At 38.1% G+C, this 22,284-nt stretch overlaps 1 protein-coding gene across 8 annotated transcripts in view; it reads right to left on the bottom strand.

Annotated features, from left to right (window-relative positions):
• The window catches only part of LOC100893438 (phosphatase and actin regulator 2), a 53,759-nt gene that overhangs the window by 12,181 nt on the left and 19,294 nt on the right, over window positions 1-22,284 (bottom strand). For 7 of the 8 annotated variants that reach the window (XM_030982958.1, XM_030982961.1, XM_030982960.1 and 4 more), the window contains 3 exons: window positions 21,583-21,621; window positions 21,000-21,038; window positions 1,000-1,236 (listed from right to left, as the gene is read on the bottom strand). In XM_030982958.1, coding sequence (XP_030838818.1) covers window positions 1,000-1,236; window positions 21,000-21,038; window positions 21,583-21,621 — 315 coding nt within the window. The remainder of the gene's footprint in view (window positions 1-999; window positions 1,237-20,999; window positions 21,039-21,582; window positions 21,622-22,284) is intronic. The other variant, XM_030982963.1, reaches the window with a different exon arrangement.

Raw genomic sequence — 22,284 nt, forward strand, 5'->3', positions numbered from 1 at the left:
AATCATACACCTCTTATGTACATCTACCCCTCCATAAAGCTCTCCTCACGTAACAATCCCACATGAGGGCACCCCTCGTACATCCCTCGGTAAAGCTGTATTCAATATGAAAAGGAACAAACCAATGGGACTAGAAAAGGAGCGACAAAGTATTTCTGCACAGCGTCTCAAGGTTACATGTACTTAAATTATCCAGGAAGAGAAGAAACTAAAACCTAATAATTGGCCTTCTTTGAAGATAGAAGATTGAAAGTGACTTGCTTGTTTTAATTAAAAAAAAGTGATCACAATCAAAACCGAGAGTGCCAAAAGTAGAATGCTTTGTGAGACATCCTGGTGTAAAGCTGAGATCTATTAAATGGGATTGTTTAGAAATAAGGATGATATTTTAGTTTCTGTATCCAAGACTGAACTCCCATAAAACTGAACTAAGAACCAAAGCAATGCACTTGAAATCATTTTGATGCTGCTACATTTTATGTACATGTAGGTTAATGTACACTTAGGTGACCTCCTTACACCTACTTACAGTAATCCTTTCAGAGTTTCAGGGCAGGAATATTCAGAGGCTAAATCGATTACATTTAATTCTTTGGGTTGGCAACAATAATGTTTTTCTGTAATTGCTACAGTATTTTATTATAATACTATATATTTCCTTTAAAAAATTGAATGGTTGTGAGCTTTATCTCAACGAGTTGTCAATTTCAGGATTTTGAACGTTATTACCGTAAGAGACTTCTCAGGTTTCTTCATCTTCTAAAGAAACAATGAAATCACACAGGAATACAATTTCCTAGGAAAAAGCTGCTGACTGGACATTCAAATTTACATGTACCTGGTGTTTTAATCATTGGGTTGCCTTTCCTTTTTGTGATTGAAGGTATAACAGCTTTAGAAATAAACTTTTCTTCCTAACTTGGACAAAATTATATCATGGACCATAGTAAAACAGATGCATACAGTATCTAAAGAAAAAGTAAGCGGTTGGATATTTACTTTTACCTGGCGTTTTTATCATCGGTTTGCCCTTTTTCGCTGGTAATGAGGGGGAGCTCTTTCCTTTTGAAGATACGGGTAATGCCACAGGACCCTTGAACTTTGAAGGGGTACCGGTACCTCTATCCCCGGATGCGGTCACATTGGCAACGGGTTGACCGCCTGTCTTCGTTGGGTCAACATCGTTGTTGATTTCAGCCTGAGTGACGGCAGGATCGGAAGAATCTCCACCTCCATCTAGTGGTAGAGAAATTAAGAGAAAATAGAAGGAAAGAGAATTTCATAAAAATACATCTTCACAATTGGCTTGGAGATGATACTGACAATAATGTAATTGCATCATTATCTTGATGTGTAATACTCAACACAATATCTGGGCCCCGTTTTACAAAGAGTTGATATCAATCGCAACTATGTAGATAAAAGATAGGAGACTGCAAACTTGTGATTGATTGGAGGACTTGCAATTGATTTGGATCAATCGTAACTCTTTGTAAGATGGAGCCTGCTTCTCAATAACTCATATATCATCTTTCCCTATGATGATATCGATAATCCAACATCAAAATTGAAAGTGAAACCATAATGATTTCTGTATTTTATTCAAATACAATACTTTACTTGGAATAACCACATGTAAAAATTGTAAGACATGGACTGCCCATTTTCAAACAAGTGCATGCGGGAAAGAAAAGAAAAAAATCACTTGTTTGATCGGTTACCTTTCCACATCCACTTCTTAGAGTCCTGTACCAGCTTGCCAGGGTATGCCACAACAGAGCGCAGTTTATCCCACCACGCCATAACAGCTAGATTCCTGTCAACAACTCACTGTTCTTCCTTATTCAACTGAGATAGTAGGGCCGAATAGTTACCGGTATCTCTATAGTTATACACACTGAGTGTTGAGCAGCAGCAGACTCATACCAATTCGTATAGATTTAGACTTGGACCAGGTTTCACAAGTATATACCAAGACAACGCCTGTGAAACCAACCTCCTGCTAATTGTTTTAAGGTGAGACTGGGTTGATTGAAGAGTAAAACTGTCCGCGGAAAAAAAGAATCTGGAACGTTTCTCCTACCAGGTATCTATCCAACATTCCAGCTCATTCAAGCTCAAGTTTGATCTTAGTAACTTGGAACAGATTTCACCAGATTGCCAGCCACGACTCCTCCTGTAAAGTCTGGTTTCAATTGTGGACCTCGATCCCCAATCCAGCTGATGAAAAATTATTATTCACTGCAGTGCACTGCCAAGGGGCAAATGACTTCCTTGAGACTGCGTAAAGAAAATTATTCTGAAATTATATATCCCTATTTACGGAATGTAGAGACAAGAACAGACTGCAAGGGATGATGGATCTGACATGCCAGGAAAATGTTCACTTCAAATGAAAATCAGGAAACGCCATCCAAGATGGAATGATGAAATGCAACAGGAAATCAGTAGATGAATGAAACGCAATTAAACATGTATGTCAGCGTCAATGTCAAAACTGAAGCATGTGCTGGAACTTGTACCAATATCATGCACATTTCCAAGTGCCCAGCATGGTACATGTACATGTAGGTAACAAAGCATGAGATAGCATGTCGTATCCACAGCAAACGAGATGAAATAAAAAAATAAAAAAATCATTCTCCACTTTTAAAAGGAACACTGCTGTCCCCTCATATACATGTACAAATTAAAATAATTAACCTCTTACATTAAGAAAAAACTGATAATTAAGTTCTTTGAAATTTGAGCTAAATTAACCCACCGACTACTGAATTTTTGTCTTCACATAGACATTGCACAGGACCGATTCGGTTCCCATACGCAAGGGGTTAAAATGGTGAAACTGCATTGATCAGGAGATCGTCTGAGAGGCAAAACGTGTACATGTACATGTAGTGCGTATCCTACTGGCTCTCAGCAAACGATCAGTCTGTTTAGAGCCATAATAATAATAATAATAATAGCTCGTTCTTATATAGCGCTTTTCAGGACCGGAGGCCCTCACAAAGCGCTTTACAGATAAGTATATTATTACCCCGGTCATTGGATTCAGGCTTACCCACACACAATGTATGCACATTCTCCACTCCCTGGGGAGCATTCCAGCCAGGCGTCATTTTTACATGCGCACACTTGCTCTAACCACATTAGCTTTTGCATCCTACCGGGTGCCCATTTAACACCTGGGTGGAGAGTGGCAAATGTAGATCAATGTCTTGCCAAAGGACATTAGTGCTGCGGCGGGACTTGAACCACGGACCTTGTGATCCACAGTCCGGCGACTTATCCACTCGTCCACAACACCTCTACATAAGGTGTTTATAAACTCATATACCTGAAGGGCAATCCAACCCTTGATTTAGGCTCATTTGTATGAAAGCAAAACAATATGAGAAACAGACAAGTGAAGGTTTGAAATAAATCTGACTAATAATAAGAAAGCTATGAATATAAAGTCCCTGCGAATCCCTAATTGGCAATTTGTCAGTGGATTGTGACAGAGTGACGTACATGTATATATAACTCTTTCTGTTTTTCTCCCAAGTGCCTTCACCCTTGGGGCACTACTCAAAATATATTATATGGAGAGTGTATTATTACAGGACTTCTAATATCTAATATTGATCAGAAGAGACCTTTAATACAGGTCATACAAGAATTACAAGTCAATCAAATGCAAATATATTAAGACTGAAAAGCTTCAGAGGTCTAGAGGAGACTAGAGGTACATGTACATTGCTAATAGTGAGTCATCAAGTTGAAGACGAAGATACATGTACCTGCTATAATAACATATATATTTACATCAGTAGATGCCCAAACACTGTGTAAGAGGGTTGGAATGTTCAAATACAATCTTCTGTACTGTACATACATGTATGTGCATGTTTTATTTAAGCTGTTATGAGAAATATGATTGCCTCTTCCCAAAGAGGTGTACATGGAAAACATTAAAGATACATGTGGGTTACAAATAGACAATACCAACCAAATTAAATATTAAAAGTTGTTTTTAATGATTTGCATTTGTTGTTATTACTGTACGTTTGCCCTGCCTTGACCATTAATCAGGTCAAGCCCTGGGCTTTTCTTATTATGTTCTTCTTTTCTTTATATGTCTTTGTCATTTCTGTTCCTTTAGTGTCCATAAAAAGATGTACCTGTGCATGTACCTACTCCACTTGTATGTGTGATATATATTTAGTTTAATAAATAAATACATTAAAAGATGTGCAAATCATTGACAAAATGAATGAATAAGTAAATACATAAATTAACAAACAAATAAATAACCCATGCATAGCAGTACATGTATGATGTTGTTTGATGAATCATAATAGAAGCGGTATTTTGCTGTTGACCCGTTATTGTCTTCATCCAAACACGATCATTGTGTTTACTATATGAAACAGAACCACAGGTAAGTCTATATGATCCTATATCCGTGGTGGGATTACCACGTCCGTCCATTAACCTTTACAAGGAAATCCAACAATGGTAGAAATATGAACACTGCAGACCTCCATTTAATCCTAAAAATGTGATCATTTACACGGCAAGCAAAAACCTTCATTTTTTTCTCAATTTCGATAGTTAGGCTAAATAAAAAAACAAAACATGTTTAGCGTCCTGTTTTTTTGAAAAATAGGAAGGAGGAGGCCCTTTTTTTTTTCTTTCAAAATGGCCGCTCATAATGGCCGCTCGGTACATTTTCCCTGACATTCTGGCTATTTTCCAAGATGGCCGCCGATGTTTTTTTTTTTTTTTAAATCAGAAATAGATCCATTTTAGCAGTGTTTTTCTTCTTTGAAAAAAAAAAAATTCAAAAAAAATTTCAAAAAAAAATTTCAAAAAAAAAAAATCAAAAAATGTCAACAAAAAAAAAAAAAAAAAAATGGGAGGCGGCCCCCAAAAAGGAAGCGGGTGGGGACGCTAAACATGTATTTTTTTTACATGGCCTTAGAGTTGGAGTGTGGTTTCTTAAACGCCAGCCAAAATCTCCACCGGCTTGTGGTCGAGTGACTCTCCTCCTTTCTGGGCTAATAAATGCTGAGCAATGCCAAGTTGCACATGTTCACAAAAAAAAAAAAAAAATTTGTTTTCTTTCTGTAATGTAAATGAGCCTACTGTTTATACAAAAACAAAAACTATAGGTTCTACAGAATTAGATTTCTGTTTGTGAAAGATACCTTCAGTCAGAGTTCAAAGATTATTTTAGTCTCCAGTATTAATAAGGAAAAAGCTTGTTTTCCTAACTGAAGGATAATTGGATAACCATATGGTTTTCATGGAAATGAAATCTGTCATGAAGCGCTAAAAATAATTATCTGTTTTATAGGGAGGAAGCTCTTTTAGGATTCATTTTTTGTTGTTGCAATTTTCATAGTCATATCTTAATATTTTATTGCTTTTCACCATCATGATCGATAGCTCTCCTGTGTATTTCTTTTGCTGTACACATGTGATGTAGACTTAACATGCAAATTTACATGCAGACATGTCTGTTTATACCTGTACCTGCCAACCTCTGAAAGCAAAAGTTGAGAATCTCGAAAGACAAATGTAGGAATACAAATCTAGGAATACAGTCCCATGTTTTATACTTTTTAATGCAAAAATTTGGAAATGGAGAGGAGTCTTCAATCTAGGGTTCATGACATTAGTCAGAAGGCCATGTACAGTATGTAAAGAGCCAATCGGTAAAATGAAAAGCACTTGCCAACTTGGCGATTAGTCTTAACAAACAAAAACTGAAACCAACGTAACAAAACCCGGTTCTTTCTTTGATTTAAAGTACCAATTATCTTTTAAAATGATTATAAAGCGAAGAGCCGAAGACTACATGTTGCATCACTGCATCTTGGGTTCGACCTGAAGTAGCATGTGAGAAAAATCAGTTCAACCTGCCTCACAGGTACAGGTACAGGTACGTCATGGATCAAACAACCCAATATACTGACACAGCGGTCTGGTATGCTACTGGTGAAAGTCGAGGCAAGCAGACGAAACCGGATCCTTGCTGAAACGGCAGGGATGCCAGGACAGTAGGCCTTTCTTCATCAGCTCGAGATTGCCAAATATCCCGCTATTTAAACTATCCCGATCGAAAATTATCCAGTTACTGTAATTTGCGTCATCATCAGCCCGAAGGTGCAATTAGTGGGATATTTGGTCGAGATAATCATCCCACAATATCTTTGGCTAGTTTGCAAAATATCCTGCTATTTTCTCCGGTGCGTCTTCACCAGCCCATTGACTCGCACTATGCGTGAACGATGAGCAAATATCTTGAGCTGATGAAGACACGATTTGTAACTTCAGGATTATTTCCCAAATCAGAAATAGCAGGCTATTTGGCAATCTCGAACTGATGAAAACAGGCCTAGTGAGGACACCGGTCCGATGTGACCTGCGATTATAAACACAGGAAGATATAGCACAGCAGGTCGTGCCCCGTCGCACAGCAGTACGCTGGGATAGCTTAGGCAAGGTCAACACAAAGTGTATGACGATTGACTACTAGGAATATGTTTGCTGATCTGCTCCTGCCACGGAAGAGTATCTTTTGAGGTGTCATCAATTCATTCTGCTTCCGTAGAAATCACCCACCAGATATACGATTTCCTTGAAAGTGCATAGAAAATGCAATTATCTGGAAAAGTCCTTTCGTGTGTCCCCAATATTACAAACTATGTTTAATACTTTAATGGAATACTAAAATATGCCATTACCTGTATACTTGATATTTGCTCTGCTGCAAGCTTGATACAACCATTTCCCTCAGGTTAATTAACATTCGTTGACGTTGTTGGTAACATATCAGAGAAAACACCTTGGAATTACATAATGCTTAAAAAAAAAATATATAAGTCTACATATACCATATTATTAACTTCATGCATCTTATGGCAATATGGGGAATATTTTGTTAAATATTTTCGTTAAATAAATACTTTCAGCTTTAAATCCAGTGAGAGAGAGAAAGAGAGAGGGACGGAGAGTGGGAGGGAAGGAGACAAAGTGAGAGAGAGAGAGAGAGAGAGAGAGAGAGATGTAGAGAGATAGAGAATGGGTGCCAGCATGAAAAACCACACGATTATGGTGCCGTCTTCACTCTAAATGTCAATCCTCAAGACTGCATGCATAATGACTGATCTCTCTTTAAACATAGAACAATCAAGATTTAAAGAAAGTTTAAAGAAAGATAAAAGCATACAAATGCACTTTAAGTCACGTTACAAAAGGCTGAGGGCCATTTTGCCCCCAGAATAGGGAACTACCAAAAATGCCTTCCTAGCAAATTGTTTCTTACAATGACATTAAAGTACCAATTCCTACATAGGGGGCAACTTTCTGTTGTTGATGAGATGTTGTTACGAGCCCCCTCCCCCAAAAAACTCAACCCATATCAAAGCAATGCATGTACACATCCATCAAATACATTAAAATAAAATAGAAGACATCCCTGCCACACAATGAAGACAAGGTAAATGAATTATAGTGGAATGACAATCCTTGCATAATCATACTGCTCCACAATTGTCCCCAAAACAAACAATGATGAATAATTTCAAGATTTCTCCATGCAAAACCGAGCTAAGATTCTCCAATACTTTTTTACTCAATGAGTTTGTAAACAGCTGTGGAAAGCAAGCACATCATCCCACAACACACTCACGCATGGGAGATGCTCATTCTCTCACAAAAACACAAACGTCTCAAGACGACAAAGATGGCGATAAAGATGCTGTCCCAAAGGGCTCGGCAGACGGACGCAAAACAAAGCCAGAACTTCTACAAATCCCCCAAAACAAAGCTGCAGTGTTTCTCGACACAAAAAGGCATCACAAAATTGGCACCGCTCGTGCTCTAATCCACAACTAGATCCGTAATGTGCAGGTTCTGATACAGCTAGACAGGATATATAGGTAAACTGTATGAAGAGTAACATGTACAGATGTACCTCGAAGCTATAATAGCGGATGATATTTCATGCTACTCCTAATTGCTGTTCAGCCTCTATACCTCCTCATCATCTATAATTATGTATGGCGGATAGAGAGAACCAGACCCGACATCATATCTATGGCATGCAGGCTTGGTAAAGTTAGAACCCCATGTTGATGGAGGCTTCGGCTGTGTTCACACGAAACCAAGTGACAATTGAAAGAACGCATTGGGCAGTGTGTATACCGTATTTGCCGGCGTAAAGGCCGCAGTATTTTTGGAAGAGAAAATATCTAAAGGTCGGGGTGCTGCCTATGCGACGAAAGAGTAAAAAAAAAAGAAAAAAAAAGCAAGTCAAAACCAGCACAAATTTGCGCATATGGGACTAGATCTACGAACGGTACAATAACTATACATTTCCACACATCTTACCGACAATTTTATCTTGCATTGTTGACATTAAGACGAAAATCAACTTCCAAAAACAACATCTGCCGATAGATCTTGATCTAAGTTCATGCCAATGCATTGCAAAAGTAAAAGAAGGGCCCGTTTAACGGAGCTGCCGCGAAGCATCCAGCACGCGAAGTCGCTATTTTGAATCCATTTCAATACACAAGAGAGAGGCGCAATGTATACATAACAAAAAATTACATAAGCTAGCATCAGTGCGGGCTGGCCGAGCGGTTTAAGGCGGTGATTTTAGTCAAATCAACATTTGAACACAGAGATCAAATCCCGACTTCTACAAAAAGTTTTTTTTTTTTTTTTTTAAAATGTCAAAAATCGGGGGTGCGGCCTATACGGCGCTGCGGCCGTATCGCCAGCAAATACGGTAATCAAAGGCAAACACCTTTGTTGAGAATTACATATAAACAAGAAGAGAAAAGACATGAATAGCAAAAAAAACACAACAACAACAGAACAACAAACAACACTGAAGAAAACATATACCTGGGAAAATGGGAATTTCCCCTCATTTCCCCTACTGTAGTATCACACAGTCACAAACTGTCAATTCCTATAAAAAATAACGTAATTTAATGCTCTCAATTCTACTGCAAACATCAACTGCATAGGGGTTGTGTAAAGTAAAGTATGCATGCGCAGTAATCACATTCAGTGTGTATACAGGGCAGGCATACATACGGTGTATATTTTCTTTATAGAAAGTGGAAATTTAATTTGTCTTTTGTACAGAGCGAATGGGGGAGGTGGGACACCATGTTCGCAATTTGCGTTTGATTGATTCCAACCTTAATATTCATAACTTTCTCGTCTTTTTAATCAGATTTTCCTCAACTTCTACCGATCTTCTTCTCACCTTTCTTTTCTCCTATGAGAAATGAGAACAACCTGCCAGAAGGACGTTAAATTCGCATTAATAATTAAACTCCCTTCTGGTTCGGAACAGACAAAACTTATTATCAGGGTGGACGAGAAATACAGTGTGGATCCACAGGTAGGGAAATACTCCAATGAATTAATAATATGAAAATATCTAAGTGTAATGCTAATTTTCATGTTTTTCATCAACCCCCCCCCCCCTCCTCCCCAAAGGCCTGCAGTGCATGGACATCACATTTGTTCGACCTAATGACCTTGACTTGTCTGATGAGCGTATCTCAACTCCGATTCGACGTCGCTATCTCCAACCACCGCAGATGCGCTTCGCTGGAGTAAACAGAAAGCATGGCTGAATTTGCAATTACGTGGTCCATGAGCAAGTTTCTCTTGGCTTTAAATACTAGCTGGTGGATACCGGACCAAAGAAACCGAGGCGAGGCGAGAGGGAAAAGTGTGTGATCACTGGGATGTCTAGGAACACCTCTGCATGTACCTCCCCAACTGCCATGCCGTCAAGGATAATTATACCGGTATATATACAATGTAGATGAACTCTTCAACTTATATTTCTCAGGGCTCAACACAAGTAGAGTTCTGATGCCCCAACACAATTTTTTTTACTGTGGACCCCCATATTGTCGGATTTAAACAGGGGTTACATATGCAACCCCCCCCCCCCCCTAAAAATTCCATTCTAAAGCCCTCTTTGCCAAAAAAAAAAAAAAAAAATGCAAATAAAAACACTATAGGTGCGAGCCCGGCCCCCCCCCCCCCACTCCGAGAACGGACGGACCCCATGCGTGTTGCCAAAATGTCCTTTTCGTAACAAAAGAAAAAGGTCGACCCGTATTGACTTTACACACTGGACTTTTGCTGAAAAGGGGGGGGGGTGCTGAAAAAGGCTTGTATACAAAAGAAAAAGGTCGAGCCGTATTGACTTTACACACCGGACTTTTGCTGAAAAGGGGGGAGGGGGGGGGGGGGGGCTCGGTTGGAACACGCATATGCGTACCCTAAATAACACTGAGTGGGGGGGGGGGGGGGGGGGGGTGCGAGGCCCTGAATTTATTCACAGAGGAAGCATATTTTGGAAGAATAGAATGATAACCAATTTCTTTATCACTAAGAATTAAAAAAGTACAAATCTTTTCCATTACCTGGAATGTCACCCCCAAAGCCAAATTTCAAATTCTAAGCTTTACACTATTTTATAACACTGTTATTATTAAAAAATTGAAGTCACAATCAATTTTAGATAAAATGTGTATGATCACCTCTTAAATGCATAGATATATCTATATATTTTCTATCACAAAATGACATGCTACTGTTTGTCTCAAGCCGGCACCCCTTATTAAATGCCCCATAATTGTGCTAACACAGTCTGGCATAAACACAAGCTACATGTAAGTGTGAAGTGAGTAATGTCTTTTCGTACTACTAATGTAGAGTACATGTAGATGATAAACATAATTAGTCATCAGGCCAGTTGGAATTCCTTTTCTTACAATGTACTTTGGATAAAACACAATTGGAATTAAAATTGCAATTAATTAAAGCCACAACCTTCAATATTCAATTTAAATTCTAGTCTCAAGACTTTAGTACATGTGGGTGGCAATTTCCCACACATAATATACAAGTATTTTCTAGCTTTTTGAATTACTCCGCTCAATATTGGTTTTGCTTTGAGTTGAAAATGTGCCATGCAGTCCCACACATATTACATCATGTATGCTATATTGAACCAACCTTGGATAAGGGCAATATATATTGATGGGTTAATGATGCATGCATTCTGCTAGGTGAACCTAGAAATTCATGAGGCCTTCGGTCCAAAAGTCATCATATTTTTCACAAAGATCTTCACCGATCAAACATTTTCAATATTTTGTCTTTAAATTGAGTTCCCGAATCAATTTTTACACACTGTAATCTTTCATTGAAACTATTGGAAATGTACTTTTCCACAAAATCAACAAAGGTCTTTGCTGATCAAATTAATTTTTGGAAAGTTTTTCAAAAATTCAGTTTCTGAATCAATTGTCGATTCAGTGCAAGTTTTTATTAAAACCAGTGCTGCACATTCAGGTCTCCAGAAGAGTAACCATTTGAAAAATGAGTGACATCTTTGCCAATCAAATTCTGTTGTTTCTCAAAAGTCAAGTTTCTAAATCTATTGCTTACTTGCTTATTCATTAAAAAAAAATATTGAAAAACTCCTCAACTGTGTTAATTGCCTGAAAACTGACCATCCACATTGGGTAATTTCATAATTGAGGATTTTAGCATTAATACAGTCTCATATTGTGGATTGCCATTTGTCTCTACGATACATACAGTGTATAGGGGAACAAAATAAATATCATTATTACCCGTATCAGACATCTGAGCTGGTCATTTACAAAACCGTATTGCCCTAGTTTTCACTAGCAGTGGGAACGGAGGGGTATATTCTTTGTATTTTCCTTGGTCTCCCTGCGCGTATTGACTTTGCATGTAGAGACGAGTGAAAATATACCTTGGTATTTTCCACGGTCTCGCATCTGGGCATCTTGTATTGACCGCGTCGCATTGTTTGCGCATCTATTATGCGTACGAGAACCTGCGCACTTTGCGCGCACTCTATTGTGACGTAATAATCACACCAAATACACACTGTTTGCAGTGTATCGAAAATTTTGTCAAGCACTGGATGGACAGTGTTGGTTTGACAAAGTTTGTTCAGTTCTTGAGATTGTCATGGTGGATGTTTGTATTTGCTCTAGATGTCTGATTTGGATAACAATAAAAATATTGACTGGCTTTACTTTCGGGGGATATCAGAAATATTGACCGCGCTAAGACCATATTGCCCTCGTCTTTCGACTCGGGGCAATATGATCTGAGCTTGGTCAATATTTCTGATATACCCCTCAAGGCCAGTCAATATTATATAATTATTTCCCTATAACTGCGCTTATTTTTCTTCTTTTATCAACTTTTTATCTATTCGTCTGACTTTTCTTTCCTGCTTCAATAGTGCTTACATTCAAACATGCAATTTTCATTTGGCTGTTGTTGGCCTCTCAAAACATCTTCAAACCCAGATTATGTACCGTAAGTAGATCTAACACTACCTGCCAGTAGATTGACAAAATGACCCTAGCTTAAAATAGTCTCATGGCTCATAACAATTCAGATGACATATTCAATGATAAATCAATTAGTGATGGCACTCGTAAACAGCAATTAATCCAATACACTGTTTGTATTTCTACTATTCTATAACACTGTACAATGACTTTTAAAGTAGATACAGTAGAGTACATGAACAACTCTAATGTACACACATCCACTTCCTTCTGTGTACAATGGAGTTGAAAGTAATAATATAGATGGCTAATTTTTGTAAACCGTATGATAATTGATGGCCATGAACATACAGGTAGGGTAATTTTTTATTTCTGTAACCAAAACATAAAACAAAACGATGAAATCATTTCAAATCACAATCAATCAAAATACTGGTATTTACGTAATTGTATGATTTTTCATTTTATTTTTTATTTATTTTTATTTTTTTTTTGGGGGGGGGGGGGACAACAAGGCCTTCTTTTAAGTCAGACCAATGGCCACCAGCACTTTTATAGATTGCAATCGATTGACATAACAGTTCATTTATTTATTTCATTTTTAACAGGTAGGAGGGGGAGGGGAGGGGGTGGGGGGCAAAAAGCCTTTAGCGCCAGTCTTTTTATCACGTCTGCCCAGATCTTACGATTCTCTGCCTCATGATTTGGGTCAATTACGTCAAAACTGAGAAAAGGGTAGAATCAATGAGATAATGAGCATGCTATTGAGTTTTCACTTTTTTATCGACTTAGATTTCATTGATCTGTCTGTGTTTTTTTTAGATGTTGCTTCCCCCGCTCATTAGGAGAAAAATGGTGCAGGCATAATTGCGCTGTACAGAGGGAAGAATGTCAAAACTGTACTTCATGTAAAACACAAGCACAGAGAGAGATGGCGAGTCTTTTGATCTACCTGTATTAAAAGGCAACAACAAATCAACAGGACTAATTGCTTCATCAAGGCTTGTGTCAGATAGGGCAATTCAAATACATGTAGTCTTATTGTGTGAAACATCCCTTTAATAGAAGTCATGTCCTGATTATGTAATACGTCTCTGTCATGTTCACACATTTCAATAGGTGATACATTTTGGCTATTGCAATAAAATAAGGCTGATTTTCAGAAATTAGTTAAAGATAAACTTGAGTTCTGGTAATGCGATTGCATTGTGAAAGAAAAGGTGTGGAATGGATCAGAAAAGTTGATCATATAGCATGTAAGTAATGGTGTGTAATGCAAGGTTCTGGAGTCATCAAAATCATCATAAATTAGGCAGAGTTTTGGTAAAGTAACAGTCACTTACACAGAAAGATGTATATGGGACAACCCACATGGTGTCGGGGCTAGTACTACCCCGATTTCCTTATCTTTCTATGCTCATTACTCAGCCAGTATACATTTTCTTCCAAAATTGTTTGGCACATGACATTTATTTGTAATCTTGAACATTCAGTGTAAGTTTCGTTAGATTCTGTGAGAATTCATTTTCTTTTTTTTTACCAGAACTCAAGTTTATCTTTAACTGTTGTGTAAAAAGTAGACAAGAGGCAAAAAGAATTAAACCAGAAGCACAAATCAATAAGGAGAGTTTATAGAAGGAACATGGAAGAGAGAAAGAAGGGGGGGGGCAAAAAGAGAAGGATGAGAGAAAGAGAGGGATGGAAGGGAGAAGTAGTGAGAAGAGAGGATGAAAGGTGGAAAGAGAGAGAGGAGAAAGAAAAAACGGGAGAGAGAGAGAGAGAGAGAAGGAGAAAGAAAGACAGAGAGAGAGAAAGAGGAGGAAGAAAGAAAGAAAGCGAGAGACAGAAAGAAAGAGAAAATTCTTACAATTGTTAAGATGGTGACATGAGGAAATGTATATTAACTAAATGACATCACCAAATGCAAGTGCCACACGTACAATGAGCATGTACGGCTGGAAATAAGATGTAGAAATCCAGAGAATATACTGGAAGTGACTGTAGTGATTCCACCCCCAATCACGTACAGCACACGTGATACAGCAGGGAGCATTCCATATGGGTCATACGCTGTATACTTTCTCCATCGTCCAATTAGACCATTGACTGACATATGGAATATCAACAAGACAAGCTGTGTGCGAGAGGGAAGGAAGGGGGAAGGGTATGACTTCCACTTTTGTTCGCATCCCAAAACATGGAAACATGGCTCAAGAGCATGTTCCCACGTACATGTAGTACAAGATAATGAACTTGAAAGTTTGAAGAACATCCTTTCACACAATGGCCTACATGATTTTAGCACAAAGTGGTGCTCTTAACGTTCCTCATTCATAATCTTTTTGAAGTTGTATGCCTGGCAGAAGGGCCTAAGAATGGCTATTCAATATGGGTCAGTTTACATCGTAGACAGAATTCCACTACTGATACCAGTCTTTTGCCCCAATGCAATACATTTTTGTCCCTTTAAAATAGATGTCAGGCGATGTTGTAGGTCTTACAATGTATTATGATTTTTCCCCCACTAGTTAGTAAGAGGAGACTATTTTCTTTATCAGAGTCGCCTTTCTTAACTTTCAGTTTATATGGTCTAAACAAAATCTCCTATCAACCCATTTTTTAAATATTTTTAAATAAGAAGCTTCAAGCTACAAACGGTCTGGAATAAAGATATCCCTTATTATTTTTCAGTGTGAAAGAGGTACTGGTGTTTAAAACAGTGACAGATAGATGGTTTGATTCAGGGTAATTTGTTTGGAAATGCTTACTTACATCCAATCTTGTCAAATGAACATCAATCAACCCTCTTTTTTTCACCAACAGGCAATGGTATTATGAGAGTTTGTGACAGATCCCGGAAATAAATCACAATCACCAAAGATTGCCTAAGGGACTATGGATAGGTTTACACGACAGTCATTTAACTTCAAGTATAGGTCGTGGTTTTAAACTTGAAAATTATCTTAAAGTTAGAAACATGGGGATTCATTCTTGGTCATGAACCTTTAAAGTTTACTCAAAGTTATAAACGACAGGTGATCTTGATCTTCAATAAATAAAAGCGGCCTGGGACTTCGCTCAAAGAAATGCTCCGTGGGGATGCAATTGGTTTCGAGATTCCGCCAGCTTGTCTTTAAAATGACACTAGCTTGGTTTGTAGTATAAAGCTTGTTGTTTTGGTCCCGTGTGGCCCTCTTCATTGATAGTCCATCATGGTTAATAACCGAGGTTTCGCAAACTTAAGTTTAAAACTACGGCAGTCCCATCAGGGTGCTACAAGAATTTTTTTCACCACTTGCCCTGTCGGGCAAGTGGGTTTTCAATTTACTTGCCCAAACAATATTTCCACTTGCCCAAAACTTTAAAGCGAAAAAGGACTCGAGGTTAAAGCATTTATTATCTCGTAATGATAAGTTAGTGTTTTAGATAGCAAATTAATGCACATACATGTACAGTGTAACTGTACTGAATAATAACCTAATATGTCAAAGAAAATGGTCAACAAAGGATGGTTGAAGGTTTAAAAAACGCATTTTATTGATTCTCCATAAATAATCAGATTCACATGAATCTCGGCAAGGTAGAATGGTTCAAGCAGGTTTAAGTTTTTAATATTCAGTCATGTAAAAAAGCATAATGACCCTGTTGTAAAAAATATGATACAAACATGTCATTAATGGTAGCCACATGTACCATGGTGCAACATCACATGATCAGCAGTATGACAAGGATTCCACATGATTGTGTATTGAAATTTATGCAACAGGACTTTTTGTACTTACTAGAAAATCCCTGTTGTTTATTCCATTCCGATTCGCACGTGTTCATTTCCCTAGAATAATGACGTCATATTTGGCGTGATTCAACCAATCGGCAATCAGAGAATAGCAAAGGCCTGTCGGTGCGGCCTGCAGAGCTAGAGAGAGAGAGCGCGAATAAGCTCGCAGCTGGTACGATCGCGCTAGCTGTCTCTAGCTAGCTCACGGCCGGCCGTGCGTGGAGGCGGAGCGGCATTCATGGCTTGAAGTGTCACTGTTGCATGCGCGCTGAGCTAGCTGAGCTGGCTAGCTGTCTGTGAAGTTTTTTCGAAATCGGAACGATCGCTTTTTTGCTTCTGGATTTTGACGACGGGTAAGAAGTTGACGGGTGAATGGTAGAGTTCTTGGACACTAGGAAATTACTGTAAAAGTATCACTTGCCCGAATCGGGCAAGTGATAATTTGATTTACTTGCCCGACGGCTCAATTTGGTTGCCCCGGGACGTCGGGCAAGCGGGTTTGTCGCGCCCTGCCCATGTAAACATTGCTAATGGTAATAGCCTCGTGATTTTACTCCAATCACAGTGTGGATTGGCAGAATGTCTGGCCGCTGGATAATGTTGGCAACTTTGCAAGTACAAGTACTTACTAAAAAAGATTAACCTTCATGTAATTAATCAGTTGAAAGGTCCGTGTCAGTGTCAGCATTTTGAAATCCACTGATTTGAAAGGAAAGAAATGCATGTATGTGCATGAGCATTGTTATTTTTCTCTTCAACTAAAGAACATTCACTAATGTACAGGTGTAGCTAAATTAAACAAAAAGAAAACAAGAAAACTAGGAAGAAAAAAAACCCAGTAGGTACAGTGTACATAGAAAAATGCTTTCTATCCTAGGAATATGGCACTGTGAGCAATGGTTTCAGATTCAGATTTAATAAAACTGTCAAAAGACGGACAGAGAAAGAGAAAGGAAGAGAGAAAAAGAAAGGAAGAGAGAGAGAGAGAGATACAGACAGACACACAGACAGAGCTATCCACATACTTAGCATTAACGTTTGGACTAGCGCTCTCCTTATAAAACGCATTACCGATTTCACCCCATTTCCTAATAGCGTTCCCCATATTAAACACACTAATGCCATTTGCAGACCTAAGCTTTCATTTCATCAGTAAAAACGTCAGGCTAGATTTTTCACCACGGTAATGAAATGTTAACCATCCTTGTCTTCTTTGGCTTGTAAGTGAAGAGTTTTGTGTCATAAAGTATGAACCTTCCCATTGCAGTTTATAAAACAGTTATTATTGTCTTTTGAGAAGGGCATTGACTCATAGTTAAAAAGTACTTTTATACAGAATTATTAATTTATTATCATCTTTTTCTTCTTAGGCTAGTGAGTGAAGAGGTCTGTGTATTAAAGTAGATTGTATGAACCTTCCTTTTGCAGATAATCATCAATCAACTATTGGCTTTTTTTTAAGAGTAGGAAGGGTATTAAATCATATTACTTTCTTACAGACTTATCCTCTTTTTTGTCTTCTTTGACTCATAAAATGAAGAGTTATGTGTATAAACTGAGTATAATCCTTCTCTTTGCAGATAACCTTTAGTCACATTGTAAATATTGTAATTTAAGAGTAAAAGGGGGCATTAACTGAGAATATGCATACTTTATATGAATATATTAATGAGACTCTGACCCAGCTCCCGATGACCTGGTAAAAATGGTGAAGTCATTTCAAATTCACTTTAGTAATAGTCTGATTTTCAGACCCTTGTATCGGATGGTCGTACATTTTGTGCTGCGCAAAGATTCAAGCAGTTTAATTTTGGCCATTACAAGAAGTGTGTTATTGATGTAGACAAATGCTCATGTATCCTTTTCAGCTTATTTTCTGTACGTTATTACCAAAGAAAAAAAAGAAGTCAGACAGTCAGTCAATAGTGTCTAAAAGTGAAGTCTAGAAAGTAAACAGGTTTCCTTGTATAATTTGAATAATAGGACACTGCTAACATTTACATTTCACAGATCTTAGGACATACGTGCCACATGTGTAGAGTATAGACATGTGCATTTTTCTGCACCATCTTTATGGCAAATTATTTTTGTCAAGACATAATTTATTGATGCAGCTGCCACTTTCCTCAAAATGAACTCAATAACTATGAAATGCAATCCACATAAATGATATAAGTTGTGTACACTGTACATACATATCTTGTTTGCTCAAATTTAAGAACCAGGATGCTGTCAGCTTACAGTATTTGCCGGCGATAAGGCCGCAGCGCCGCACCCCCGATTTTGACATAAAAAAAAAAAAAAAAAAACTTTTGTCAAAGACGGGATTTGAACTCTTGCGTACAAATGTTGATGCGACTAAAATCACCGCCTTAGACCGCTCGGCCATCCCACACTAATGCTATCATCTGCAGTTTTCTTGGATGTATACATTGCGCCTCTCTCTTGTGTATTGCGCCATAGCTTAGCTCGCGCGATCGCTAGAAATGTCAATCACCTTTCATTGTTGTCCCATTTATACAAATTCGTGCTGTGTTTCATGGTTTTGACTTGCATTTAAAATTTTTTTTGTTACTCTTTCTCCGCAAAGGCCGCACCCCGACTTTTTGATATTTTCTCTTCCAAAAATACTGCGGCCTTTACGCCGGCAAATACGGTATGTGCTTAACAAAGATTTAAACTGGCCTCCAGGTCTCAAATGTTCAATGGGTAACGAATATTGAGTAAACATTGCATAGTATAAATTGTTTTTCATCTGATCAATCTCATACATTAAAATGATGGTAGATCTAGTTACAGGTGCTGTATCTTGTTATAGTGCTAATGAAACATCTGTTGCTTCATGATGATGAGTCTCTACTGCTTTCACACACACACTACGATTATCAATTCTGATCAATTCTGATACATTCAGTTTACACTAAAAAGATCACAGTAGGCAAAGCGCTTAGAGACATTTGTATTAAGCGCTATATACAAATTAAATATTATTATTATTATTATTTTCAAAAGGACACCTTTCTCCAGCACACTTTCCTCCAGCCTTTTCCTTTCAAGAGTCTCCCGATGTTTGACCTTGTAGACCTTTAACCAATCCACAAGATCAGGGATTGAGGAGGGGGTAAACATGACCCCCTCAGTGAAGACTAGAGCCTTGAAAAAGCCCAGTCGAAATACAGATCCACTCATACTGTTTTCACACTGGCAATATTTTGCTTAACCCCGTACTATAGGTGGGGTTAAGGGGGGGTCTTAGCCCCACCTATAGTACGGGGTTAAGCCTATTCCACTTTCTGTTCAGACTGGTTTTTACCAAAGTGGGCTAAAGTTGGCTAACCCCACCTATAGTACGGGGTTAACTAACCCTGCAAAATAGCAGGGCTAACTCCGCAATTGTGGTGCTAACTCTTGCTAACCCCGCTATTGCGGTGCTAAGCAAATGAATGAGAACAGAAACGAAAAATAGTCCGATACTACGCAATGGAGCGTATCGCAGCTGGCCAGATGCGAAGTATGTCTAATCATAACATACACGATATCCGGGGTTAACGAAATGCAGTGAGAACAGCAGGAATTTTCTTATTCCGGAATAGGCGCTAGTACGGGACTAAAAACAGCGAGTGTGAAAAGCCAAAAAAATAGTCCGGGGTTAAGGATAGTACGGGGCTAAGCAAAGTACGGGGTTAAGCAAAACCAGTGTGAAAAGAGTATCAGTGAAGACTAGAGCCTTGAAAAAGCCAAGTCGAAATACAGAAATCTGATGCACTCAGTCCCTGCCATGCTAAAGGCTTGTGGCCAAACACCGCATCATATTCATATATGTTTTCATGAAAGTCAAGCCAATGTGTGATGAAAATGAATGAAGAGTAATCTAACACATCAAGAACAACATATTCAAAGAAGCCAACCTCGGAACACGGAGTTCATCTTCCTACTAAGATTCCACGAGAAATCATATCTTTTCTCCAAATTCATCATTCGGCAATGCAACCCGCATTCAAAATCAAGTACCTCCACTTACCTTGATTTGTTCTCAATTTACTCAATGTAAAACAATAGATTGTTTGTATAGAGCTTAAACAAAAATAAACAAGAAATATCCTCAACAGTTGTTATTCTAGTGATTGTTGGTATAGTAAAAGCCTTTAAAACTCTTTCTTCTTTTCAATATTATTGCCTCCCCACCATCCCCTTTCCAAAGGGATATCCTACCATGTGGAAATTCATATACAACTAGTGGACACTGCAGGTACATGTAATCTTAGATGAACAAAGGTTTCCCTCATTTACCATTAAAAATAAAATTACCAGCAAATAAGGACAATACATGTACAGGGTATCACAAGAGTACATGGCATCTCTCAGAGGTGCCACTTCTTCTTGACTTTTAATGCATTCACTAGTTAGAAATTTTGTGTAAAACAATTTCAGAGGATGTTCATGGAAATTTCAATAATCCCAGATTTTAAAACCCTTTTTTTCTGAGAGAAAGACAGTGAGATATCCCCTACCCCCGAAGAGGTAATATGTAGTTTAATGATGTTTGGAACCGTGTGAACGCTTTTATGATGCAAGAATAAAGTACTTTCTGTGAATGTGTACTTTTACTACTTGATAAAGCCTAACAATTTATTGAGAGCAATTTTATACCAGGTACTTGCTTCTTTTGCAAAAGGGGTCATATTTTGTGGAAATATATTTGTTGCAAGTAAGCAAAACAGGGGATTTTTTTTTCTGTGCTAACTATCTTGAGCTTCACGTTTGAATCTGAAGTGACACCGCCGGACAAACTCTATCCCTGTTCAAGGGTTGACTGTGGGGGCGACATTTATCAAGCTTTTGAGTCTTACCTCCTTGAAGTCTTTCTGCTCCTCCATTCTCTCCGGGAACTACAGAAACAAACAAATACACCAACAATGATTGTTGTTAGGGGTGATAGTGAGCACCAAAAAAAAAGTTTTTTTTTCTTCTTCAACCATAACCCCCTTGAGAAAAAAAAAAAGAGAAGAGGATTCGGGAGAGAAAAAAATGGCATCAACAACGTTCCCCCCTTTTGAGTAAGAACAGAATTAAATTGAGTAATTGTCAGGCCTGATCACAAAGTCATTGATGCCTAAATTAACATGGAATTGTTAAAAAATACATATACAGAGTATTTAAGAAAAAATGTAAAGATCTACATATGCTGATATGAAAGATGCTAATTAATGTTGATCAATACCTACATGTAGATGGACTTTAATTTGTATTCTTTTTTTACATGATAGATGTATCTAGTAAATTATTGCACAGTACAAGTTGTACAACTACATGTACATTTATGTAAAATTCAAGTAGCCACTTCATTAAAAAGATCTATGCATGTATAAAAACAAACAGTTTGACAATGAATAATGATCACGAGGAAGATATTTTGAAGGTTCTTGAACTTACTGTGATTTTCTGTTTCAGTCTCAGCTTGCTTTCCATCATCTGTAGAGAGAGAGAGAGAGAGAGAGAGAGAGAGAGAGTGAGTGAGAGAGAGGGAGAGAGAGAGAGAGAGGAGGAGGAGGAGGGGAAGGAGACGAAGAAGAAGAGGAGGAGGAGGAGGAGGAGGAGGAGGAGGAGGAGGAGGAGGAGGAGGAGAAGGAGAAGGAGAAGGAGAAGGAGAAGGAGAAGGAGAAGGAGAAGGAGAAGGAGAAGAAGAAGAAGAAGAAGAAGAAGAAGAAGAAGAAGAAGAAGAAAAAAAAGAAGTTATTTAAACATATATCCTGGATGGTTAACATGGTTTACATAATTGCAATTAACATTCTATGAGTGAATAAGACCGAATTTAACCCTTTGCATCTGGGAACTGGGTGCTCCCTGTATCTGAACCAATAGGGATTAGACAAACCAGTAGTCGATGAATTAAAACTACATTGTACATTAACAAAAAAACAAGAATGAAACTGAAACTTTCCACCAGCTGATAATGGCATGTCATAACCACAAGAATGACAGATTAGAATAGACTCATCACATTAAATTAAAAACAAAAGCGTTGACACTTGGCAGGAAGTTTGTGTACAGCCTGAATATTTTGTTTACTTCCTTGTTGTTATAGGGATAATGTTAACAAAAGAGAAAGAAAGAAAACATTCAATTTGAAACAGA

Source organism: Strongylocentrotus purpuratus, unplaced genomic scaffold (assembly GCF_000002235.5).
Source record: "Strongylocentrotus purpuratus isolate Spur 01 unplaced genomic scaffold, Spur_5.0 spur5_scaffold_13, whole genome shotgun sequence".
Lineage (NCBI taxonomy): Eukaryota > Metazoa > Echinodermata > Echinoidea > Camarodonta > Strongylocentrotidae > Strongylocentrotus > Strongylocentrotus purpuratus.